We start from the raw sequence: 27,971 nt of genomic DNA on the forward strand, positions 1-27,971 counted from the left end.
CTTCACTGGGAGGGCGGGGACATGAACACGGTCTGTCCCTCAGTGGGCGGGGCTTCACTGGGAGGGCGGGGACATGAACACGGTCTGTCCCTCAGTGGGCGGGGCTTCACTGGGAGGGCGGGGACATGAACACAGTCTGTCCCTCAGTGGGCGGGGCTTCAGTCGGAGGGCGGGGACATGAACACAGTCTGTCCCTCAGTGGGAGGGGCTTCACTGGGAGGGCGGGGACATGAACACAGTCTGTCCCTCAGTGGGCGGGGCTTCACTGGGAGGGCGGGGACTTGAACAGTGTCTGTCCCTCATTGGGCGAGGATTCACTCGGAGGGAGGGGACTTGAACAGTGTCTGTCCCTCATTGGGCGGGGATTCACTCGGAGGGCGGGGACATGCACAGACTCTGTCCCTAAGTGGGCGGGGATTCACTCAGTGGGCGGGGCATTTCAGGTAACCCACTCCGAAATGGGCGGGGCCTGGCGGTGGTGTCGCCGCTCGGCAAGATGGCGGAAGAGAGCAAGGCCTTGTCCTCGGAGCCGCTGAGCGCTGCGCTGTTGCCCGCCGAGCCGCTCCTGCTAATCTTCAGCTTCCTAGATCATACAGACCTGGTCAGGTAAAGAGTGCGGGACGGAGGGGGAGTGGGAATGGGAATGTCAGGGTCAGGTGTGGACAGTGAATGGAGCGATGTGAGGCCGGGGGGGTGGGGGGGTGTGTGGAGGCCGACACAGAGACAGAGATGGCGTGGGCAGGGAAACAGGGCACTGAGCACTGAGTGCACTTATCGTCATTCCGCAGGTACTGATACAGTTCATGTTCAAATGTGGTAAGATCTGGACAATATCTAGGCTTGGGCTGAAAGTGAGAAGTAACACGCAAACACCAACTCAAATAAGAGGCAGTGTAACCAGCAGCCCCTTGACATTCAATGGTGTTGTTATCCCTGAATCCAAACTTTCAGATTCCTGGGCTTACCATTGACCAGAAACCCAACTGGATTTGCCACACAAATGCAGTGGCTACAAGAGCATACCAATGCTACAGTGAGTAAAGCCTCCCTGCAAAAGTCAAGTGTGATGGGATATTCTCTACTTGTCTGGATAGATACAGCCCCAGCACTCAAGAAGGTTTACACCATCCAGGACAAACACAGCCCACTTGAGTGGCACCACGTCGACTCCCCCCACTATCAGTACTCAGTGTCAACAGAAAGTATGAGCTGAAGAATGCTGTGCAGAAATTCGCCAGAGCTTCTTGGCACCTTCCAAGCCCACAAATACTACTACACAGAGTGACAAGGGCAGTGCATGCATGGCAACACTTACCAGCTATACGTTATCCTCCAAACCACTCATTACCCTGACTTGGGGAATATATTGTTGTCCCTTAAGTGTTGCTGGGTCAGAATCCTGGAGCTGTGCCACTAACAGCTTTTTGGGCATTCCTATATCCCAAGGGTGACAGTTGTTCAAGAAAACAGCTCACCATCACCTTTCCAAGGGCAACTATGGATGGGTAATAAATGCTGAGCACTCTGGCGTTCTGTAAAAAGACAAGAGAGTGAGCTCTGGATTAACTCAGACACAGGTGGAGGTGAGGGGTAGTGAAAGGGAGGAGGAGAGAATGTAATGGAGATAAAGAGAGTGGTGTGAAAGGGAAGGAGAAGGAGGTTGAGAGATGAAGAATGTGAGTGAGAGGGTGAGGATAAAAAAGTGAGGTAGAGGATAGAGGAGCGAGAGGGGTGAGAGGTTAAAGAGTGCAGAGGCAGCAGGATGGGGAATGACAGGTTGGCACAGGGTAAGTGGGCAGAAAAGTCAGTAAGGAAGAGGCATCAGTACGAAATGAAAGGGGAAGGAGATAGAGATAGCTAGAGACATTTATCCGGACATTAGAATAACAACTTTGGATGTGGATGAGAGAGAGACCTGCTGCATGACAGAGTGACCACAGATTTTCTCACATACAGGGGGAAAATGCCTGGTTCAGAAGCTTGGAATGAGATGGAGCTTGAGTTTGCAGGCTGGAATGTTCCATGTTGGCTTTCAGAAATCCAGACACAATTCACAGAAACTTGTGTAAGGGTGAACTGACGATGCGTAGAGTGCAGATAGGGCGGGTGGAGACATGCAGCTGGTGGGCGGATGTACACAGCACAGATAAGGGAGGTGGATTTCTGTTGCCTGGACAGGGTTTGATGGATGCATGTCATCAGAACAGGGCGGCTGATTACATATCACCAGGATAGGGCAGGTGGATATACTGAGCTGGGATGGGACTGGTGGGTAAATGCTGAGTGGATATACAGAGCTGGGATGGGACTGGTGGGTACACGCTGAGTGGATATACAGACCTGGGATGGGACTGCTGGGATAAGGCAGGTGGATAATCGTAGCAAGGATAGGGCTGGTAGATACATGCAGCCGGGTGCGGCATGGGCTACAAACTGGTGGAAACACAGATTCAGGGTGGAACTGGTGGACGCACACACAGCTAGGGTGGGGCATGTGGATACATAGAGTCCGAATTGGACTAATGGATCTACAGCCAAGAATGGTGGCTACCCATGCTGCTGGGATAGATCAGGTGGAGACATGCTGCCAGGATCAGGATGGGCTGGGCTGGGCCAGTTGGATAAACACCTGGGATGGGTCAGCTAGATCCACAGAGCCAAGATGGAATTGATGGATTAAATCGATGTGCACAGCCAGGACGGGGCAGGTTGGTGCACAAAGCTGGGATGGATCTTTTGGAGCCCCGCTCACCATCTTCAGAAGGCTAGTGGAGAAATATTTGAAGAAGAAATATTTGTCAGTATCTGAAGGGAGAGTGATGGAATAGGCACGAACAAAGTTTCTCTGCAAAGGAGCTGGCACACATTTGACGGGCTGCACTGTTCTATGATTGGGCAATGAAGGTTGAAGCACATATTAGGCCATGCAAACCATGGAGTGAGGTTGAAGTGGGAGAGGATGATGCCAACAGGAAGAAATAGATGAGAAGGCTAATTGTTGGCCTGATATTGGCATTAGATTGAATTTCTTGACCAGTATCTTGGTTCAGGCTGATCTTGCGTTTTTGCTTCACCCTTCCAGTTGCCGGTCTGTTTGTCGCAGATTTAATCAACTCTGCAGTCATGACCCCTTGTGGAAGAGGCTCTGTGAGAAATACTGGTTGCTGACCATGTAAGTGCTGAGGCCAAGGGCTGAAAGAGATGGGGGGATGATGTTGGGGGTGGTTTCCCTGTTTACTAGTAACTGCTCTTTGAGTTGTGCGCTTCACTAGTCATACAGTGCGGAACCATGTCCAATCTGTCCATGCTGACCAGGTATCCTAATCCGAGCTTGTCCCATTTGCCTGTGTTTGGTCCGTTACCTTTCCTATTCATGTACCTGTCCAAATGTTGTAAGTTTTTAAATGTTGTAGTTGTACCTGCCTCTACCACTTCCTCTGGTATCTAATACACAGACTTCTGTGTAAGAAGGTTGACCCCAAGGTCCCTTTTAAATCTTTACCCCTCTCATGTTAAACATATCCAGTCTAATTTTGGACTCCCCTACACTTGGGAGACATTAACCAAACCCAAATCTGCTCTTCCAACTCTGCCCTGCATCTCTCTGTTCTTCCAACTCTGCCCTGTACCTCTAATCTTCAGCATCTGCAGTCCTCACTTTCTCCCCGGGAAATCAAGGAATATGGAAAAAGTCAGTAAAAGCATATACGGAGAATGTTGAATCGTGATCTAATTGACTGGTGGAGCAGGCAGGAGGCGTCCATTAGCCCATTTCTTTTCTGATTTCTTGTGGTCTTATGATCAAGGGATTCAACATCACGTGTCATTCTCTCAAATCTGCTCCCATTAACAAATTGGTTGAGAACCAGATGTTACCAGTTTGAGGAAAAGCCACCAATGACTGATGGAAAAGTTCTTTAAAGTGAGCGCTTAAAACCTGGAAGTTCACAAAATGGCAGAAGTAGGTTCAACTGTGGCTCTCATAAGCAAAGTGAATCATTATCAAAGAGAACAAAATTTCAGGGCTATTGGGCAAAACTGGTTCAAGTGATTCCTCGAGTGTAGAAAAGGCCCTTTGGCCCATCAAGTCTGCCCCAACGTAACTACTATTAAAGGTGCGCTAATTTCAATTTCCTGCACTTGTCCCATATCCTTGAATGTTATGATATTTGAAGTGCTCATCTAAATAGAATACAGAATTTTATCATAGAATCCCTCCAGTATGGAAATAGGCCAGTTGGCCCAACAAGTCCACACCGACCCTCCGAAGAATAACCCATCCAGAGCCATTCCCTAACCCTATTACTCTACATTTTCGCCTGACTAATGCACCTAACCTACACATCCCTGAACACTGTGGGCAATTTAGCATGGCCAATCCACCTAACCTGCACATGACTTGTGTGAGGAAATCGGAGCACCCAGAGAAAACCCACACAGAGGCAGGGAGAATGTGCAAACTCCACACAGACAGTCGCCTGAGGCTGGAATCGAACCTGGGTCCCTGGCGCTGTGAGGCTGCAGTACTAACCACTGAGTCACCTTGTTGTATTTTTTAAAAGTTGTAAGGTTTCCTGTCACCATTATTTTCCTGGGCATTGCATTCCAGATTCCCACCACTCAGAGTGAAAATGTTTTTTCCCTAAAACCTCTCAATCTCCTGCCCTTTACCCTAAATCTATACCCTTTTGTAATTTAACCCCTGAATCAAGGTAAACAGTTGCTCTCTCTTCAGGAGAAGGTGTGGACTGCTCCGTGATCTCATTCATCACATTCCGGATGACTGGCTTTTGCCCGAATATCAATGCTCCTGCTCCTTGGATGCAACGTGATCTGCTGTCCTTTTCAACTCTGCCCTCTATTCACCCTGTCCATACCCCTCATGATCTTATACATCTCAATTATGCTCCCCCTCTGTCTTTGCTGCTCTGGATAAAACAATCTAAACCTTTCTCGTCTCTCCTTATTGTTCAATTTCTCCATCCCAGGCCACAACCCGATGAAACTCCTCTGTACTCCCTTCAATGCTATCACATCTAGGAAGTGAGGTGACCACAATTGCACATGGTACTCTAGTTGCGGCCTGACCAGTACTCTAGTTGCGGCCTGACCAGTACTCTAGTTGCGGCCTGACCAATGCTCTGTACAACTCTAACATTACCTGCTTGCTGTTATAATCTGTCATGACTGATGAAAGCAAGTGCCCCATATGCCTTGTTAATTATCCTGTTGACGTGCTTCTGCTGACTTCAGAGATCTATGAATAATTGCCCCAAGATCCCGGTGTTCCTCTAAACTAGCCAGTGTCCTGCCATTCATTAAATAATCTTTCACCTTATTTCTTCTTCCAAAGTGCATTTCCTCGCACTTACCAGGGTTAAATAGCCTCTGCCACTGGTCTGGCCATCTGACCGACACATCTGTATCTTCCTCTAACCTACTGCCATCTTCACTTTTAATCACTCTGTAAATCTTGGTGTCATGTGCAAATTTTCTGAACATTCCCGCCACATTTTCTGTATAGTGTGTGATATACAGATATATTAGTTGTGTACACAATAACCACTAACAGTCCCAGTACTGATCCTTCTGGTATCCCACTGGACCCTGGCCTCCAGTCACTCCAACAGTCTTCAGCACTTTGTATCATATGACCAATTCAGTTTCTGTCTATCTTGACAAGTTTTCCTGAACCTTCTCAGTCAGTCTCCCATATGGGACCTTGTCAAAAGCTTTGCTAAAATCCATATTAACTACATCAACTAAACGTCTCTCGTTACATTTTCAAAAAATTCTCTCAAATTTGCTGGCATGACCTTCCTTTGACAAAGCCATGCTGACTATCCCTGAATAACCTATGCCTTTCCAAGTGGATATTAATTCCCTCCTCCTGAATTTTCTCCTTTATTTTCTTTATCACTGACATGAGACTCACTGGTCTATAATTTCGTGGTTGATCTCTATTGCCCTTCTTAAAAACTGCAACGACATTAGCTATCCTCCAGTTGTCTGGCGCTTCCTCCATGGCCAGAGACATATTAAACATCTGTGTCAGAGCCCCTGCACTTTTGTGCCTTGCCTCCTATAGCAGCCTGGGATGCAATTCCTCTGGGCCAGGTTATTTATCAGTTTTTAAACCCGAAACAGCCTACAATGTCTCTCTTCCTGTGTCAAACTTTTCAAGTTCCCCTCAGTTCCTTTTCCTGAATTCGTACTTACATTTTCCTTTTCCAGAGTGAAGACTGAAGAGAAGTATTCATTCAACACCTTTAAAATATCCAGTGGCTTCACATGTATATTGTCCCCTGAATCTTTAATAGGCCCTAATCTTCCCTGGTTAACCTATTCCCTATATGTATCGCTAAAATATCTTAGGATTCCCTTTAATCCTATTCGCAAGTACTTTTTCCATGCCCCCTTTTTGCTCTTCTAACTGCTCTATTAAGTTCCCTCCGGCACTTTCTGTATTTGTTGAGGGCCACAGCTGAATTGCTCTCTTTCGACATGCTCAAAACCATGAGCCTGTTATGGTTGTTATTGCTAAAATGCTTCCCCACTGCCACATCGAACACTTACCTGATTTCTTTCTCCAGAGCCAGATCCATCCATCCATCCATCCCTTGTTGGGCCTTCTATGTATTGATACAAAAAAAAACTCTCCGAAATACATTTCAAGAAATCCACCCCTTTAAACCCTTAACACTGTAATGATCCCAATTTATATTGGAAAAGTTGAAATCCCTTAGAATAAATACCCAGTTGTGACTCTTAGATGCCTTAACTGTCTATATATTTGCTCCTCTATTTCCCGCTGACTCTATGGGGGCTTATAACATACTCTCAGGAAAGTAACTGCCTCCTTAACATTCCTAAGTTATAACTGTAAAGTCTTATTTGAGGACCCTTCCAAGATATCGCTCCTTTATTGCAATAATTCACTCCTACACCATTACCTTTTCTACACCCTCTTCTGCATTGCCCAAATCTCCTTTGATCTGAGTGTTAAGTTGCCAGTCCAGCTCTTCCCTCAATCATGTCTCTGTGATGGCAACAATATCATATTTCCATGTGTCAGTCCACACCATTAACTCATCAAGCTTACCCACTAAATCCCTAGCATTGAAGGAAAGAATATCCAGCCTTGTTTTACTTTCTTGACAGTTAACGTAGCTGAACTAACTCTGACTTGCAGAGTTGTTCTGCAGAGAGTTAGCTTAGATGTGACAGAATAAATGTCAATTTGCTGTCCTGTCAGCAGACATCCTATAATTATCTATCTCTGCAGCTAGTGTTTGTGCAAATGTGCGTGCGCATGTGCAGGCATGTGTGCTTGGGAGTCAGTGTATGCTTGTGCAAGTGTGTACTAAATGTTTGTAACAGGGGATGAGAGTGTTTTGTGTATGTGTGAGCTTTTGTTGTCTATTGCGTATCCGCATGGCTAAAAGTTTGGTTCACTGAATATGTATCACTCACATCTTCTTGACGGTTTTTTGCCAGGGAGGATAAAATGCAGCGGAATGTATGTTGGATGGAGCTTTTCCGCCAGTTCTACTGTGACTTGGGTCGCTACATTGATCACTACAGCCAGTTGAAAAAGGCCTGGCAGGATTTGAAAGAATACCTGGAGAGGAGATGTCCTCGCATGATTACCTCTTTGAATGGTAATTGTAACAGACTGGCCATTTATACTATAGAGTGGTGAGATAGGGATAAGGTGAAATGGTAACGAGAATGGGCTGGTCAGCGGGAGGAGGCTGGTGTAGTGATCTCAAGGAATGAGCTCCAGTCTCAGCTAGACCTCATTGATATCTGTCCATGTGCGAAGTCAACATCACTCCTTTGTATACCTCACTGGGTTACAGAGAATGAGATGTTCGATGTATTAGTGAGAGCAGTGGGAAATGGGCAGAGTGGAGGAAGGATTTCAGAGAGTCAAATGAGTGAGGAGCTGAAGTGAGATGGGATGGTGAATTGAAGAAGATGGAAAGAGAACTGGTCTGGTCTCTTGGACTGTTACCTATTTATTAGTGTGCTTCCCATGTAATGTCTATGTATTAGTGTCTTGTTTGTGTTTTGTCTGCGTACTAACAGCTGTTATTTGTCTGTATCTTACTGCACTGTTTGTTTGTGTGTGTATTGCTGTGCCATTTGTGTATTGTTTGTATTATAGAATCATAGAACCCAGCAGTGCAGAAAGAGTTTGTTCAGCCCATGGTGTCTGCACTAACCCTGTGAAGACCATCCCACTCCGACCCTACCCTATCCCTGTAATCCTGGAGTTAGAATGGCTCTCCCACCTGGCCTGCTCGTCCTTGAACATTATGGGCAGTTTATATGGCCAACCTGCCTAACCTACACATCTTTGGACTGAGTGTGGAAACTGGAGCATGGGGAGAATGTCCAGATTTTGAACAATCACCCAAGGCCAGAATCAAACCTAGGTCCCTCACACTCTGAGGCAGCAGTGCTAACCATGATGCCATTTAACCATGTTTACTGTCTATTTCTGTATTGTCTGCATATTTGTTACTGTGCTATTTACATAGAGTCTGTATTATTACCGTTTGCGTATTATTATTTTACTGTCTGTATACTACTGCACTATTTGTGCATTGTATGGTACAACACTGTTTGTGTATTATCTGTGTATTTTTGGGTTTGTGTATGAATGACTGTGTCTGTATATTGTTGAGTACAGTTGATTTATCATTTGTGTTTTACTGCATATTATTGTATATGTTATTGCTATAGTTGATTTACTTTCTATTACTGTTGTTTGTATATTGTATGCACTTGTATGTGTTTTTTTTTGTAGATTGTGTACTATTGAATATTGTTGATATATTCTCATTGTATAAAAAGCTGAACTAGTTTCTGACGCCTGGCCTCCTCCTTTGCAGTGGGTTTGACTGAAGAAGAGCTAGATGCTGTCGAACGGCGAATTCAGTTCAAGCTCCCCAATGATTATCGTTGTTCCCTTCGCATTCATAATGGGCAGCGACTGGTCGTCCCTGGGTAAGATACAACTGAGCTGTGAGTACATTGAGTTGTAATCAGTTTTGCAGCATGCTTCGTGGAAGGTTGCATTCTTAGCTTTTTGCTATATATACTAAGGGTATTGTCCTCGTGTATATACAGATAGTCATGTATCTGTGTATACAGAAGGTTTCTCAGTTCCTCATGGGCTATGTGTGCATAGGGCTTCGTGTTCTTGGTTCCACAATGGATGTACAGAGGTTCATGCTCTCGGTTCCTCGCTGTCTGTACAGAGGTTCATGCTTTTGGTTCCTCGCTGTCCGTACGGAAGGTCGCGTTTTCGGTTTCTTGCTGTCCGTACGGAAGATCGCGTTCTCGGTTCCTCGTTGTCCATATGGAAGTTCGTGTTCTCGGTTCCTCGCTGTGTGTGCAACTGAAGTGGGGTTGGCTGCCAGCCATTGGCTTGGGGATTCTTTCTGCCCTCTCTGGAACTGGAAAATTTGTCTGATTTTGTTCTTAGTTTCTTGCCTTCTGGAGGTTTTCTCTGTTTGTACATGCATCTTTGAAGCTTGTGTATGTGGCACTCATAATAATGAAACCTCCTTGCTTACAATGGTGGTATGGTTTCTGTGTCATAAAGAAATCCATACCGAGCAGTTTGATTACTCGAATGAATATCAATCCATATTCTTCAAATTTGTCCCTGACTTGATCTGCCCTGGAGATTATTATACCAGCCCCTATTCTGCAAGACCAAATAACTGGGCTTCAACCCCTTTGCACAAGTCGCAAGCAAGGCTGTACTGAATGGATTCCTTCCTATCTTGACCCTAACTTTTGTCACCTTGTCCAGCGTCTTGTCACCTTCATCTGTGCTTCCCTCCTGCATTGTCTGCCAATTCAATACATCCAGATTCTTGAGATCGCCTCTTCCCTGTTCACCACAATCCCTTGACTCTGCAAACTCCATCTGGCCATCCTGAAGATTCCCTGCTGTTTCCTTACCTGAGCTGCTGCGTGGTCCTTATCCACCTCCAGCCTCTTGCTTCTGACTGAGCTCGTTGTCAGCAAGGCACTTGGAGTTTGTTTTGGGAAAAAAAAATCACCTGGAAATCTGAAGTAGCAAAAATAATTACTGGATATTCTCAGCAGGTCAGACAGTATCTGTGGAAGGAAAGTATTCACATTTGTGGCACTTAGAACTGGTCCAACTTAGGTGGTGGGTGGCTCCCAGCCACTGGATTCTTCCTGCCCTCTCTGGAACTGGGAAACCTCACTCATTTTGTTCTCAATTTCTTATTGGGTTTAACCAGGGACAAAAGGAAAGCTGAAATTGTAATGGAGTTGGTCTGTCTTTAACTCAGCCCTTCCCTTCCTCAACTGCTGCACCTTCGTTTTCCAGTAATGGCTTGTCAACTAACATTCATTGCAAACCCACTAACTCGCGCAGAGCCCTCGGCGACGTTTCCTTCCATCCTGCTCCTTGGAAAGACTCTGTGCCATTCTCTCAGTTTCGATTTGTCCCATTTTTGCTTGAAATCCTTCCTCTTCCCACCCACAAACTTTTGATGGTTTCTCCTTGGTCCTCATCTTCTGCCTCACCTGCCTTGGCATCTAAATGAGCACCTGCCAATTTAATGCTGTAAGTTCAAATCCCTCCATGATAAATGAAATTTGAATTCCTTTGATAAATCTGGGATTGAAAACTAGTCTAATGGTGACTATAAAACCATTCTCATAAAATGTCACTATTGTCCTTTTGGGAGGGAAATCTGCTGTCCTTACTAGTCATGCCTTCGTGTGACTTCAGACCCATAGCCATGTGACTGATTGATTGATTGATTGATTCTGAACTGACCTGTGAGAGATTAGAAATAAGCAAGCTGTGCCAAGCCAATTGTGTCCACTCCTGAACAAATTATGACAGCTCATCGTCCTAATTCATGAACCACAGAAAACGTTATATTATCAGTCATCTTTGAGACAGGATGTGTGCCAGTTGATCAGTATTCTGGATAATCAAGAGACCTACATCTAATCTAATCTAATCTACATGTATCAATGTAAAAACACAGACTAACTAATAGAAGCATAATGCAGGGGAGGATATACATCACTGTTTTACTTAATTTACAGCATTAATCACTTAAATAATAATGCAGTTTTGCCTTAAGTAAAAGTTAACAGCAGAGAGCCTTCTCACCCACACCCTTGACTGACTAATTGGACATCGAGGAGAAATTGACTTGAAATTGAATCAATAGTTGATATTTCATGTGACCATTCAATTGAACAGCAAATATATTTACATTGAGGCAAATACATTTTAATAAATTATAATAATTGGACAGAATAATACTGAAAAATACTTCAAATACTGTATTTGAGGTTGATAATTTTTTTATCGAGGATGCTAGTTCATAACGGTGCCAGTTAAAACAAAGTTTGTTGTGTTACTGTCTCCAGCATTTATAGGTGATATGTCACAGCCAGGTGTCTGATGTGTTTTAGTTCTGTGTTTAGGACTGAAGGCAAACTGATGCTCTCTCCTCCACTCCCTCTTTCCCCCCTCACCCAACCCTCTATACATGACAGGTTGATGGGCAGCATGGCGCTTTCTAGTCACTACCGCTCTGAGGATCTCTTGGACATTGAGACGGCCGCTGGGGGTTTCCAGCTGCGCAAAGGTTTGAAGCACTGCCTCCCGCTGACGTTCTGCATTCACACTGGGCTGAGCCAGTATATGGCGCTGGACGAGGTGGAAGGCCGCAAACGAAGTGACATCTTCTACCACTGTGTGGTAAGCACGACTGTGATGCCAAGTGAATATTTCTCCACCACCTTGCAGCTGCTACAAAGGGCTATACGATCAGTGACATATTGATGAACTAGGAACAGGCCATCAGGACTACTTCATCATGCAACGTGATCATGGTTGATCTGTTTGTGTTCTATACTCCGCATTCCAGTCCACTCCCAATAATCTTTAATTTCCTTTGCAAATAAGAATCTGGTCACTTCTTTTAAAAATAAAGTTAAAAATCACACAACACCAGGTTATAGTCCAACAGATTTATTTGGAAGTTCAAACTCCTTTGTCACCAGCTACCCGACGAAGGAGCAGTGCTCCGGAAGCTTGTACTTTCAAATAAACCTGTTGAATATAATCTGGTGTTGTGTGATTTTTTTTAAAAACTGTGTCCATCCCTGTCCAGCACCTCCACATCATGGTTAACAATAAGCAAAGACCTGACCTTTACACATACTTGTGTGTGGAGCCAGGGGATGTAAGAATATTCTAAATGAAGCTTTAGGTTACTGTTCACTAACGAGGGGACAATATGGGGAAAGAAATTAGGGAGAAGACAAGAGAGGAGATAGCAGAGATGCTTGCATAAATTTTCAATTACTCTCTGGCCACAGGAGTGATGCTGGAGGACAGCCAGTGAGATACTGATATTCAAGAAGGAAGCAAGGGATAAATCAGGAAATTACAGGCCAGTCAATCTAGTCTTGGTGATGGAGTAACTATTGAAAGCAATTCTGAGCAGCAGAATGAATCGGCATTTGGAGAGGAAGGGATTAATCTGGAACATTTAGCGTGGTTTTTGTGAGGGGAGTGACGTCTGACCAACTTGACTGCATGTTTTGAAGAGATAACCAATTATGTAGATAAGCAAAATACTTTTACTGACATGAACTTGGACTTCAGCAAGGTTTTAAGTCCCGCATGGGAGACTGGTAGCAAAAGTAAGAGTCTGTAGGATCTAAGGAAATTTGGCAAATTGATTGCATAACTTGCTGACTGACAGAAAACAGAGCATGATGGTTGTAACAAAGAGGAAAAGGGTTAAACCCCTCTGATAATGATACCGAGACACCAGCCCCAACCTGTTACGCAGGCATAGAAGTTCCCTTCTAACACTCAAACCCGAAACACCCAGAGAAGCCTGCCTTATGCCTCATTATCTGTTAAGAGTAGTTAAATGAAAGGAATCCCTGATCTCCGCTTTAGAAGTAACAACTTATTTATTTAACCCTAACAGTGAACAAACTAACAGAGTTACTATCAAACCAAACAATTCCCACCCCGCCCAACTACTAACTATTCCCTTATTGAACTAAATTCTATTTGTATGCTGGTTCAATAAACACAAGTCCAACTTATCTAAATCCAAGTAATAAGAAAGCAATAAATTAAAACTTAGTCTCGCAAAGCTCACACAGATTGTGTCTTCTGAAATGCTCTGCCATTTCCTTTTAATGTCTCCATGTAGGAGGATTGATCATCAGTTCATTGATGATGCAAAATTGATTTGGTGGTAAATGGTGAGCAAGATAACCTTAGATTACAGGAATCATAGAATCCCTACGGTGTAGAAGCAAGCCCTCGGCCCAACGGGTCCACACTAACCCTCCGAAGAGTAACCCACCCAGACCTGTTCCCCTTACCCTATATTTACCCCGACTAATACACCTAACCTACACATCCCTGAAAACTATAGACAATTTAGCACAGCCAATGTACCTAACCTGCACATCTTTGGATTGTGGGAGGAAATCCACGCAGACATAGGGAGAATGTGCAAACTCCACACAGACAGTCACCCACAGTTGGAATCGAACCTGTGTCCCTGGCGCTGTGAGGTAGCAGTGCTAATCACTGAGCCACTGTGCTGGATTTAGATGGGCTGGTCAGATGGGCTAATTAATAGCAAATAGAATCCAATCCAATAAATGCGAGGTGACAACACTTGGACAGGACAAACAAGGGAAGAGAAACAGTAGGATACTGGGAAGCACTGAAGATCAAGGCATGTACACATGCTTCAGTCTGTTGAGGTAGATGAAATGATTAAGTAGGCATATGGAATGCTTCTCTTTATTAGTTGAGGCATCAGTTTGAAGAGCAGAGATATTATGCTGGAACTGTACAAAATGTTAACTGGATCGTAGCTAGGATGCTGTATTCAGTTCTGGAATTGAGTAGGAATGTGATATACCACTGGAGAGTGTGTAGAAGAGATTTACCAGGATGTTATGTACACTGGGCAACTATTTTGCAGACCATCCACGTTTTGTCAACAAAATTGCCTCCTCTTTAATACACCACTGTGTTCCCTAACCAAAATTTCTGTTTCGGGCTTGCTGCAGTGTTATAGTAAGGCTCAGAGCAAACTGGAATAGCAGCATTTCATTTTCAGTTTAGGGACCTGCAACCATCAGATCTCAATATCAAGTTCAATAGTTTTAGTTTACCCACCCATGATATGGGCTGCTTTCAGCATAGCCAACATGTTTTGACCTACTTATTTTCTTGATACCATTCATCCCTTTGTCTGCTTAACTGTCATTCTCCGTCTGTCTCTGTGTCTCTCTCTCTCTCTGGGTTCCATCTCTGCCCAACTCCTCACTGCTTCCCATGAACTGACCCCCCTCCCAACCCCACAAACACCTTGTCTTCAGCATATATACCACCTTTTCCTGCTACTATTGGTTCTGAAGAAGGATCACTGAACCTGAAATGTGAACTCTGCTTTCTCTGCCAGACTTGCTGGGTTTTTCCAGTAGTTTTTGTTTTATCAGGATCTTATTCTGACACAGTGGTGAACCCTCCTGCTAATTAAACCAAACACCTAGAAAAGCTCACCTCGCCTCATAATCTGTTAAAATGAGTGACAGAGAACTCCCAAATTTCATTTGTTTAAGAAAATAATATCAATTTATTCCTTAACTCTAAAAGTGAACACTAAACAACAGCTATTCACAACTCTCTTAACAGCTTGTTATCTGCCTCCAACTCTATAACAAAAAACCCAATCAAGTCTGAATTTAATTATCCTGAGGCATATTTAAACTGGTTAAATTCAAATTGTTGTCAAAACAGCAATCAACTCAGGTATGTATTTCACAGCCAAATGTTACATATTTTCAAACTTCCAGTGTACTCTGAAACTGCTAGCTAGTCATATGACAGATGCTTGTAATGCAGAACAGCATTCACTCTCTTAAATGTACAGGACACACTTTCAACTTCATATCAACTCTCCACTTAAGAAAAAAAGAACCATCATAATGAAACGATTGGTTCATTTTTGTTTTCTAATTCTTAACCCCATTACAATGAAATACATAAAACATTAATCTAAGTTCATATTAATTTCTGCACACACACACAAAGCATTTGTATCTGTTCAATCTTATCTATACTTTATCCTTGAAATTCACGATAATGCATCTGCTATTACATTTTTATGACCGACATGTACAATTTGTAAATTGTAACATAAAACTAACTCAGTAGTCTTATATTCTTGTCCTTAAATCGTTCCAAGAATATAAGAGGATTGTGGTCCGTGTACACAACTGTCTTTGACACATTGTTTGTCATATAAACATTAAAATGTTGTGAGGCCAGTACCAAACTCAATAATTTCTTTTCAGTGGTTGAGAATTTTATCTGGTGGGTGTTGAATTTCTTTCAAAAGTAACCAATTGGCCATTCAATTCCATCATCATCTTCCTGTAGCAGTCCAGTTTCAACTGCTATGTGGTAGCATTGATTGCAACTTTGAAAAATTTCAAAAAAAACTTTGTGTAGCTAATACTGGTGCAGAGGATAATACGGCTTTTAAAATGTCTAATGCCTTCAGGCATTGTTCTGTCCACCAAAACTTTGTGTTGTTCTTCAGTAAAGCTGTTAGCGGTGCCACTATGCTGCTGAAGCTGGGAACAAATCTGCAATAGAATCTACTTAGTCCCAAAAATCGAAGCGCCTCTTTCTTCGAGGTTTGTCATGGAAATTCCTTGATGGCCTTCGCCTTGGTATTCCTTGGGGTCGATCTTCCATGTCCCAAGAACGTCACCTCTGCCTTCGCAAATTCTGTTTTCTTTAAGTTTATTACCAGTTTTGTGCTTATTAATTGTTCAAAGAGCTCTGCCAGTTGTACCATGTGATCTTTCCATGACTTACTAAGAATCACTACATCATCCAAATAAACTGCATAGTTTATTAACCCAGCCATAACTGTTCATGAGTCTTTGAGATAGAACAAAGAACAAAGAAAACTTACAGCATAAGAACAGGCCCTTCAGCCCTCCAAGCCTGTGCCAGTCTAAATCCAGTGTCTAGACCTATCGCTGATTCCTGAAGAAGGGCTTATGCCCGAAACGTCGATTCTCCTGTTCCTTGGATGCTGCCTGACCTCCTGCGCTTTTCCAGCAACACATTTTCAGCTCTGATCTCCAGCATTTGCAGTCCTCACTTTCTCCTCTCGACCTATCACCCAATTCCTAAGGATCTGTATCCCTCTGCTCCTCACCTATTCATGCATCTGTCCAGACACAACTTAAATTAATCTACAGTGCCAGCAACAACTACCTCTGCTAGCAACGTGTTCCAGGTACCTACCACCCTCTGTATAAGGTACTTTCCACATTTATCCCCTTTTCTGTGTGTATCCCCCTAAATCTGGCAGGTGCGTTCTTCATTCCAGACGCATCACTTTGAATTGATATAGCCCATTTGGGGTTTCAAACACAGAAACTTCTTTCGCATTCTCTGATAAAGGTACCTGCTAATAACCACGCAGTAAGTCCACCTTTTTGGTGTAACTGACTTGCCCAAATTTCTCTATACAGTCCTCCAATCTTGGTATTGGGTATGAGTCTGATATTGTTACGGCATTGACCTTCTGGTAGTCCAAAATCGTTGAGTCCCGTCAGGTTTGGGAACTAACATGATTGTCTAACTCCACTCACTCTGACTTGGTTCGATAATATCTTCATTGAGTATCGCATCCACTTCCTTCTGGACCTATGTGGCCTTGGAAGGATTATGTCTGTAGGGGTGTTGTTTATCAGAACAGCATTCCCTACTTCTACCTCATGCACAGTAGCATTAGTCCTCCCCACCTTATTCCTGCATATGTCCCCTTACTGCTGCATCAAACCTTTCAACTGGGCTCTTTGCTCCTGAGACAGATAGTTCACTAACATTTCCCACTCCTCAAGGACTTCCTCTTGTTTGATGTATTTTGAGGCACACCAAATTCCACAACATCTGAATTTGATTCCTCACTCTGCGGTGCAGTAACTAACACCTGTTTCTCCAGTGCCCTGTGTCTATTATAGTAAGGTTTCAACATATTCACATCACATACCTGATAGTGTTTTTCCTATCCAGCATCTTTATCAGATAGTTTACCTGATTCAACTTTTTCTCAATTTGATAGGGACCATTAAATTTGATCTCTGACTACTACTAACAATACTATTACATCATCCCCATAGGAAAATGTCCACATTTTAGAGGTTTATTTCTGCTACCTTCTTCATTCTATGCTGCTTTGCCCCCCCCTCAGGTGCTGTTGAGATCCATAATTCATGTGTGAGATTTTGGACAGGATTTTGGTCCTGTCAATTTCTCTTTAATTAATTTCAAAAGTTTTCTCACTTCATTTCCAAATATTAACTGAGTAGATTCATTTGGGGCATCTCTAATTGCAAACAATACAAATGAGATACCTTTCCTTTTCCCTTTCTTCTCACTCTCTTTGCTCAGCTAAGAACCTTCTCTCTTTTTTTTCCCCTCTCTTTCTCTCTCTCTCTCCCTCCCCCCCCCCCCTCCCCTTTTCTTAGAACATAGAAAAATACAGCGCAGTACAGGCCCTTTGGCCCTCGATGTTGCATCGATCCAAGCCCACCTAACCTACACTAGCCCACTATCCTCCATATGCCTATCCAATGCCCGTTTAAATGCCCATAAAGAGGGAGAGTCCACCACTGCTACTGGCAGGGCATTCCATGAACTCTCAACCCGCTGAGTAAAGAATCTACCCCTAACATCTGTCCTATACCGACCACCCCTTAATTTAAAGCTATGCCCCCTCGTAATAGCTGATTCCATATGTGGAAAAAGGTTCTCATGGTCAACCCTATCTAAACTCCTAATCATCTTGTACACCTCTATCAAGTCACCCCTAAACCTTCTTTTCTCCAATGAAAACAGCCCGAAGTGCCTCAGCCTTTCCTCATACCATCTTCCTACCATACCAGGCAACATCCTGGTAAACCTCCTCTGCACCCGTTCCAGTGCCTCCACATCCTTCCTATAGTATGGAGACCAAAACTGCACACAATACTCCAGATACGGCCGCACCAGAGTCTTATACAACTGCAACATGACCTCAGGACTCTGGAACTTAATTCCTCTACCAATAAAAGCCAGTACGCCATATGCCTTCTTCACCGCACTAGTTACCTGGGTGGCAACTTTCAGAGATCTGTGTACATGGACACCAAGATCCCTCTGCTCATCCACACTACCAAGTATCTGACCATTAGCCCAGTACCCCATCTTTTTGTTACTCATACAAAAGTGAATCACCTCACACTTACCCACATTGAACTCCATTTGCCACCTTTCTGCCCAGCTCTGCAGCTTATCTATGTCCCGCTGTAACCTGACACCTCCTTCCTCATTGTCAACAACTCCACCGACTTTCGTGTCATCCGCAAACTTGCTCACCCAACCTTCTAGCCCCTCCTCCAGGTCATTTATAAAAATGACAAACAGCAATGGTCCCAAAACAGATCCTTGCGGAGCACCGCTAGTAACTGCACTCCAAGATGAACCTTTACCATCAACTAGTACCCTCTGTCGTCTTCCAGCCAGCCAATTCCTAATCCAAACCTCCAACTCACCCTCAATGCCATACCTCCGTATTTTTTGCAGTAGCCTACCATGGGGAACCTTATCAAACGCCTTACTAAAATCCATATACACCACATCTACCGCTTTACCCTCGTCCACCTCCTTAGTCACCTTCTCAAAGAATTCAATAAGGTTTGTGAGGCACGATCTGCCCTTCACAAAACCATGCTGACTATCCTTGATCACATTATTCCTATCCAGATGTTCATAAATCCTATCCCTTACAATTCTCTCTAAGACTTTGCCCACAACAGAAGTGAGGCTCACCGGCCTATAGTTACTAGGGTTATCCCTACTCCCCTTCTTGAACAAGGGAACCATATTTGCTATCCTACAGTCTTCTGGCACTATTCCTGTAGACAACGAGAACATAAAAATCAAGGCCAATGGCTCTGCAATCTCCTCCCTTGCTTCCCAGAGAATCCTAGGATAAATGCCATCAGGCCCAGGGGACTTATCTATTTTCACCCTTTCCAGAATTTCCAACACCTCTTCCCGACATACCTCAAAGCCGTCCATTCTAATTAATTGTGACTCAGTATTCACGTCGGCAACAATGTCCTGTTCCTGAGTGAATACTGACGAAAAGTATTCATTCAGTGTCTCCCCAATCTCTTCAGTCTCCACACGCAACTTCTCACTACTATCCTTGACTGGACCTATTCCTACCCTCGTCATTCTTTTATTCCTGACATACCTATAGAAAGCCTTTGGGTTTCCCTAATCCTACCAATTAAGGACTTTTCATGTCCCCTCCTTGCTGCTCTTAGCTCTCGCTTCAGATCCTTCCTGGCTACCTTATAACTCTCAATCGCCCCAATTGAACCTTCACGCCTCATCTTTACATAGGCCGCCCTCTTCCCTTTAACAAGGGATTCCAATTCCTTATTAAACCACGGCTCCCTCACACGACCCTTTCCTCCCTGCCTGACAGGTATATACTTATCAAGGACACTCAATAGTGTCTCTCTCTTTCTCTCTCCTTTTCTCTTTCGCTCTCTTGCTTATTTAATTTAACCAACCAGAAGTAAACAAATTTTCTCACCTATGTTTGTAAAGATCTAGGACACTAATCGGCAAGTGTTTAAATCTGCTGGGATATTTCATACCCTAAATCTATTCAAATCTGTTCAAATCTCAGACCGGATCTGTCTAAACCTGTCCAAATCTCGGACCCAAGCCCCCAAACTGTTATGACATGGCGGTGAACCCTTATGCTAACTAAACCAAGCACCCAGAAAAGTTTACCTCATCTTGTAATCTGTTGAAATATGAGTGACAGAGAACTCCCAAATTCCGTTTGTTAAAGAAAATATTATCAATTTATTTCTTAACTCTAAAAGTAAGATTAAACAACAACAAGAATTGGCCATGCTAAATTGCCCGTAGTGTTAGGTAAGGGGTAGATGTAGATGTAGATGTAAGGGTATGGGTGGGTTACGCTTCGGCGGGGCGGTGTGGACTTGTTGGGCCGAAGGGCCTGTTTCCACACTGTAAGTAATCTAATCTAATCTAATCTAATCTATTCATAACTCTAAGGCCTAATTTCACGTAACTGCTTGTTATCTGCCTCCAACTCTATAACAATATATTGCTCCAATAAAAACCTGTATTAAAATTATATCAACATAATTCAAAATCACACAATGACTGTCATTATCAGTGTCTGTCTTCTTTCGGCTAAAGGTCTCCCTGAATGATCATTGTGTATGGAGTGAGCTGCCAGAGGAAGTGGTGGAGGCTGATACAATTGCAACATTTAAGAGGCATCTGGATGGGTATATGAATAGGAAGGGTTTGGGAGAGATATGGGCCGAGTGCTGGCAGGTGGGACTTGATTGGGTTGGGATATCTGGTCGGCATGGACGAGTTGGGCCGAAGGGTTTGTTTCCGTGCTGTACATCTCTGTGACTCTACAGGAGTTTAGAGATTAAAGAGAGATTATTAAGGTTGTCATCTCTGGATTACTTCCAGTGCCATGTGTCACTAAGTATGGGAATAGGAAGATGAATCACGTGGCTAAAAGGATGAGTAGGAGGGAGGGCTTTAGACCTTTGGGTCTGTGGGATAGGTTCTGGAATAAGTGGCACCTGTACAAGCTGTACAGTTTGTAGCTGAACTGGAATGGGTCCAGTGTCCTAGCTGAGAGGTTTGCTCATGCTGCTGGGGAGGTTTTAAACTAATTGAGCAGGAGGGTGGGGGAAAGAGCAGACATAAAGTCAGGAGCAAAGCCCAATCAGATATAGAAGGAATGCTAGAACAGGCCAGCAGGTGGAGAAAACATGCGTATGACTAGGCGCATGTGTGAAAGTAAAATGTTATCTATTTTAATGCAAGGAGTAAGGTAAGGCAGATGGACTGTGTTGATCAGCACATGGGAATATGATATTGCTGAGTCATTGAGACATAGTTGACGGAAGGACAGGATACGCAGTTCAGGGTGTTGACATTTCTAGTAGATAGCAGGAAACACGAGAACATACGAAATAGGAGCAGGAGTAGGCCATCTGACCCCTTGAGCCTGCTCCACCATTCGGTAAGATTGTGGCAATCTTTTTGTGGACTCATCTCCTCTTATCCACCCACTCATCCTTAATTCCTTTATTATTCAAAAATTATCTGTCTTTGCCTTAGGAACAGTCAACAAATTAGCCTCAACTGAGCGGGGAATTCCACAGATTCACAGCTCTTTGGATGAAGAAGTTCCTCCTCAACTCAGTTCTAAATCTGCTACCCTTTAATTTGAGGCTATGCCCCCTAATTCTAGGGGTAGTTGGGACGCTGTATTATTGACAAAGGAAATTGCAGTAATGAGGGAGATTGTGCGAGAAGAGTCTTCCAATATAGCCATTTGGGTAGAGCTTAGAAATTAAAAAGAAGGTGATTACTTCACTGGGAATGTATGACCGGTCTCCCAACAGTCAGAGGGAGATAGAGGAGCAAGTATGTAGACAAATCACAAAGATGTGTGTGAAAAAAGGTTGATATTGTAGGGGACTTCAATTTTGTTAACATTAATTGAGATTGCCATAGTTTGAATGGGTTAGATTGGATAGAATCTTTAAAGTGCATCCAAGGCAGCTTTTATGCCAGTATGTAGATAGTCCTGCCAGACATGAGGCAGTACTATCCCTAATTCTAAAGAATGAATCTGGTCAAATGGTTCATGCGTCAGTAGGCAAGCGTTTTTGGGAATAGTGATCATAACGCTCAGGTGCAAAGTCCTTATAGAAAGCAATAAGAATCATGCAGAAGTTAAGTGTCACAGAATCCCTACAGTGTGGAAACACGCCATTTGGCCCAACAAGTCCACACAGACTCTCACCCATACCCTATCCCTGTAACCCTGCATTTCCCAAAGCGAATCCACCTAATCCATATATCCCTGGATACTATGGCAATTTAGCATAGCCAATCCACCTAATTTGCGCATCTTTGGACTGTGGAAGGAAACTGGCACACCCGGTGGAAACCATGCAGACACAGGGTGAATGTGCAAACTCCATACTTACAGTTGCCTAAGGCTGGAGTTGAACCTGGATCCCTGGCACTGTGAGGCAGAAGTGCTAACCTCTGAGCCACTTTGCTGTCCAAAATTAATTAGGAGCAGCTGTAATTGGGCCAGTCCACATTTGACATGCGAGAGTTGTTTAAATGCCTACTGATCAGGGTTCAGTGGCCTGTTCCACTAAGGAGGAAAAACAAAGATGACAAGGTATAGGATTCTTGGATAGCGAGGAATATTTTGAATTTAATAATAAAGAAAAAGGAAGCGTATATAAGGTTTAAAAATCTCAGATTGGACAGGAGCCTTGATGAATATAAAGAAAGTAGGAAAGAATGCAAGCAGGTAAGGAAGGGCCATGGTGAGTCTGGTTAAAGAGAATCTCAAGGCATTTTAAAAATTAAAACAAGAGGGTGAAGGCGGGACTACTAAAGATAAAGACAAAGGATATGGGCAAGATCCTAAATGAGTACTTTGCATCGGGTATTCACCCAGGAGAAGGACATGGACAATAATGAAATTAGTGTAGGGCTTGCTAGTATGCTAGGGCATTTTGAGATCAAGAAAGAATTGATGTTATGTCTCTTGAAGAACATTAAGGTGGGTAAGTTCCCAGGACCTGATTATATCTGCCCCAACTTATTGAGAGAGGCAAGGGAGGAGATTGCTGGGGCCTTGACCAAGATCTTTGTTTCCTGTTTAGCCACTGGCCAGATCCCTGAAGACTGGCAAGTTGTTAACATTGTTTCTCTGTTCAAGAAGGGAACTGTATACCAGTGAGTCTCACATTGGTGATTGGGAAGCCATTGGAGAGAATTCTTAGGCATAGGATTCACGTGCATTTGGAAAAACGTGGTGGAATGAGGGACATGTGAAGCAGGTCATGTCTTACTTGATTGATTTATTTGCTGTTATGGGTGATCAATAAGAGTAGAGCAGTCAATGTTGTCTACAGGGAGTTTTGACAAGATCCCTCCTGGTAGGCTTATCAAGAAGATTAAGATGTCTGGGATCCATACTCATTTGGTCATTTGGATTTCAAATTGGCTTATCCATAAAAGACAGAGTCGTAGTGGACGGGTGTTTTTCTAGCTGGAGGTCTGTTTCGCAGGGATTTGTACTGGGACCTCTGCTGTTTGTGATGTATAAAAATGACTTGGATGAAAATGTAGATGGGTGGGTTAGTAAGTTTGCAAATGGCACAAAGCTCAGGGGAGTTGTGGATAGTGTAAAAGCTTATCAAAGGATACAGAGGGACATAGATCAATTGCAGATGTGGGCAGACAAATGGCAGATGGAGATTAATTTTATAGAATAGAATCCCTATAGTGTGGAAACAGGCCATTTAGCCCAGCAAGTCCACACCAACTCTCTAAAGCGCATTTCACCCAGACTCACCCCCCTACTCCTATCCCTGCAGCACCCACCTAATAATCAACCTAACCTCCACATCCCCAGACAGTATGGACAATTTAGCATGACCAATCCACCTAAACTGCACATCTTTTGACTGTGGGAGGAAACCCATGCAGACACTGGGGGAATGTGCAAACTCCACACAGCCAGTTACCTGAGGCTGGAATTGAACAGTGAGGTAGCACTGTACAGCCTCAATCTGGGCATGTGAGAGGTGCTGCAGTTTGGGAGATCAAATGTTAAGGGAAGGTATATGGCTAATAGGAGGACCCTTAACAGCACTGTTGTATAGGGGGGTCTTGGGGCACAGGAACTTCCATGCTTCCATGAAAGTGGCCAAGCAAGGCGATAGGGTGGTAAAAGAGGATATTTGGCATATTTGCCTTTTATTGGTTGGGGCAATGAGTACAAAAGTAAGGAAGCGATGTTGCAGGATTATAAAAGTTTGTGAGGGTGGCACTGCATTCAAATTCTGGTCACCGCAGTACAAAGAGGATGTGGAGGCTTTGGAGAGGGTGCAGAAGAGGTTTACCAGGATGCTGCCTGGATTACACATTGTAAGCTGTTAGGAAAGTCTGGACAAACTAGCGTTGTCATCTTTGGAGCGGCACAGGTTGAGGGAGACCTGATAGAAGTTTATACAATTATGAGGTTGTTGACAATCAGAATTTTTTCCCGGAGTTGGAATGTCTAAGACTAGAATTCATGCATTTTAGGTGAGAGGGAGAAAGTTCAAAGGAGATGTGAGGAGCAGGAATTGGTAGGTGCCTGGAACACGCTGTCAGGGGTGATGGTAGAGGCAGATACGACAGGGGCTTTGAAGGGGTTTTTAGATAAACACATGAATATGTAAGAAGTAGGGGGAAATGGACCAAGGGCAGGCAGAAGGGATTAGTTATTAGCCATATACCTTCCCTTAACATTTGATCTCCCAAACTGCAGCACCTCTCACATCATGTTCGGCACAACATCGTGGGCCGAAGGGCCTGTTCCTGTGCTGCATTGTTCTCTGTCCTAAATTAGGAAGGCAAAGAGGGACTATGGAATATCTTTGACAGATAGGATCAAGGAAAACCCCCAGACCTTTAATAATTGTAATAAGAATAAAAAGATTACTAGGAAAAGAGTGGGATCTATTAGAGACCAAAGGGACAACCTGTGCATAGAGCCTGAGGACATGGGTAGGGTCTTAAATGAATGTGGTAAAAACAATGATTGCAGATGCTGAAAATCAAATACTGGATTAGTGGTGCTGGAAGAGCACAGCAGTTCAGGCAGCATCCAACGAGCAGCGTACTGACAAAGGCAAAAAACATTGTAGCTGGAGATTATAGTTGGGGTGGTGAGATTCTGTAATTTAAGATTAATAAGGAGGAGCTATTCGATAATTTTGCAGATATAAAGTTGTGTAAATTCCCAAGGCCTGAGAAATCCCAGGCTGATATGGGAGGAAAGGCGATTGCTGGGATCCTGGTGGAGGTACTTAAAACTTTGTTGGCCACAGATGAAGTGTCAGATGATTGGAGATTAGCTAAAGTTCCTTTGTTCAAGAAAGACAGCAGGGTATGGCAGGTAATTACAGACCAGTCAGTCTGACATCAGTGTTAGGGAAGTTAATCGAAAAATCTGAAGAATGCTTTGAAAAGTAAGGATTGATCTTGGATAGTCGGGATGGATTTGTTACAGGGAGATCCTGTCTGACAAAATACAATAAAGTTCAATATTAAATTGGAAAAGGATAAAATTCAGTCATAGATTAGGATCCCAGACTGGAAAAGGGCAGATTTTCAGGGTCTAAAAGTTTAACTGGAGTACATTAATTGAAGATGCATTTTAGTGGATAAAGCAATATATGAGAAATGGGTGAATTTTAATGTAGAGGTGAAAAGCATGAAAATAACTATAGAGTATCCAAAGCTAGAATACCCTGGATGACTAAGAATATTGATGAGATAATGAAGAAAAAGGGGGTATGTAATGTATAGGAAAAAGTGAGGACTGCAGATGCTGGAGATCAGAGCTGAAAATGTGTTGCTGGAAAACCGCAGCAGGTCAGGCAGCATCCAAGGAGCAGGAGAATTGACGTTTCGGGCATGAGCCCTTCTTCAGGAAGTAGGGTTGATTGAAGCGAAAATAAGTTCATGCTAGATAGTCAACATGGCTTTGTTAAGGGCAGGTCTTCGAGGAGAAAGTGAGGACTGCAGATGCTGGAGATCAGAGCTGAAAATGTGTTGCTGGAAAAGCGCAGCAGGTCAGGCAGCACCCGAGGAGCAGGAGAATCGACGTTTCGGGCATGAGCCTGATTCCTGAAGAAGGGCTCATGCCCGAAACGTCGATTCTCCTGCTCCTTGGTTGCTGCCTGACCTGCTGCGCTTTTCCAGCAACACATTTTCAGCTAAGGGTAGGTCTTGTCTTCCAAATGTCATTAATTCTTTGATGAGGTCACACAAGCAGTGGATGAAGGTAATGCTCTGAACGTTTTATGTTTGGACATTCAGAAGGCATTTGATAGAGTGTCACATAGCAGGTTGGTTAACAATTTAGAAATGTTTGGGATTGATGGGTCCTTGGCAGCATGTATCAGAAGTTGGCTAAAAGGTAGGGAAGAGAAGGTAGGTATAGATGAGCATTTCGCAGATTGGAGATGAGTTGAAAATGGTATTCTCCAGGGTTTGGTGTTGGGACCCTTCCTTTTCTGATTTCTATAAATGATTTGGAGATGGGTGTTGAGGACAAAATCTCTAATTTTGCAAATACTAAGTTAGGGAGAATCGTGAATTGAGGATGATATTAGGTTAAAAATCTCACAACGCCAGGTTATGGTCCAACAGGTTTAATTGGAAGCACTAGCTTTCGGAGTGCTGCTCCTTCATCAGGTGGTTGTGGAGTACACGATTGTAAGTCACAGAATTTATAGCCTGGTGTTGTGTGATTTTTAACTTTGTACATCCCAGTCCAACACCGGCATCTCCAGAAGATGGCATTGAGTGACTTCAAAGAGACATTGACAAGTTGAACAAATGGGCATGCTCCTGGCAGATGAATTTCAATGCAATGCAATATGAGATAATGCATTTTGGCAGAAGGAACAAGGAGAGACAATACAGAGCTTAATGGTACAATTTTGAGTAGAGTACAGAAGCAGACTGTCCTTGGTTTTAATGTGCATGATTCTCTGAAGGTGGCCAGCCAAGTTGAAACAATTGGTAAGAAGGCTTTACAGGATCCTTGGATTTATAAGTGGAGCCACAGAGCATAAAAAAAACAAGGTAGTGAGACTACACTTTTATGCAAATCATTGGTCATGCCACATTTGGAGTGGGTTGTCTTCAGTCCTGGGCACCGTTTTTTTTAAGGAAAGGTGTTAAAGCTGTGGAGAGAGTTCAAAGGAGATTTACTAGAATGGTACCAAGAATGAGGGATTTTAAATACAAGGGAAGGATGGGGGTTTCCAAGGATCCAGAACCTCAACCCAAGCTACAAATCTTCTCAAAACTCGCTAATACAAGGAAAGGTTAGAGAAATGGGGGCTTATTCTCTTCAGAGCAGAGAAAATTAAAGGATGAGGTGTTCAAAATTACTACAGTTTTGACAGGGTAAAGGATATTCTGTTTCCAGTAGTTGATGTGATCTCTAGTCACTGGTACAACTTCAAGGTTGTCAGCAAGCGAGTTTGGAATGGCCATGAGCAGAAACTTCTTATTCAGAGAGTTGTTAAGTTTTGTAGAGGGTCGTGGAGACAGATTCCATAGGAGGTTTCAAATACATATATTTGAAAGCGATGAAGTTAAAGTGCTATAGAGATAGGGCCGGAGAGTGGAACTAGCTGGGCAGCTATTTCGTGAGCTGGGTACAGGCATGTGTCAAATGGTCGCCTCTCGTACTGTAAAATTCGATGGTTCTACCTGAACGTTTTTGAAAAGATGACTAAATATGTTGATGAGGGTAGTGCAGCTGGTGTGCTTTACGTGGACTTCAGTAAGGCCTTTAACAAGGTCCACATGATCACACGAGATCAAAGGCAAGATGGCAAACCAGCTCAAAAATCGGCTTGCATGTTAGGAGACAATGAGTGATGGTGGGTTTTTCTTGTGATTGGAAGCCTGTGACAGTGGTGTACCAAAGGGATTGGTGTGGGAGGTCTCAGATATTGATCAGCTGGTAAATTGGGCAGCGCAATGGCAGATGAATTTAATCCTGAGAAGTGTGAGGTGATGGTGGTACAATGGCTCCATGGTTAACGCTGCTACCTCTCCACACCAGGGACCTTGGTTTTATTCCAGCCTTGGATGTGAAGTGTCTGTCTATGTGGAGATTGCATGTTCTTCTAATATCTGTGTAGGTTTCCTCCGGGTGTCC

At 43.6% G+C, this 27,971-nt stretch overlaps 1 protein-coding gene across 2 annotated transcripts in view; it reads left to right on the top strand.

Annotated features, from left to right (window-relative positions):
• The first annotated feature begins 457 nt into the window (after positions 1-457).
• LOC140493470 (F-box only protein 3-like) overlaps positions 458-27,971 on the top strand; it is a 56,074-nt gene continuing 28,560 nt past the window's right edge. For both annotated transcript variants that reach the window (XM_072591932.1, XM_072591931.1), the window contains exons 1-5: positions 458-606; positions 3,083-3,172; positions 7,498-7,661; positions 8,901-9,015; positions 11,572-11,776. In XM_072591932.1, coding sequence (XP_072448033.1) covers positions 497-606; positions 3,083-3,172; positions 7,498-7,661; positions 8,901-9,015; positions 11,572-11,776 — 684 coding nt within the window. In that variant the 5' untranslated portion in view covers positions 458-496. The remainder of the gene's footprint in view (positions 607-3,082; positions 3,173-7,497; positions 7,662-8,900; positions 9,016-11,571; positions 11,777-27,971) is intronic.

The sequence above is a fragment of the Chiloscyllium punctatum genome, chromosome 22 (genome assembly GCF_047496795.1).
Source record: "Chiloscyllium punctatum isolate Juve2018m chromosome 22, sChiPun1.3, whole genome shotgun sequence".
Classification (NCBI taxonomy): domain Eukaryota; kingdom Metazoa; phylum Chordata; class Chondrichthyes; order Orectolobiformes; family Hemiscylliidae; genus Chiloscyllium; species Chiloscyllium punctatum.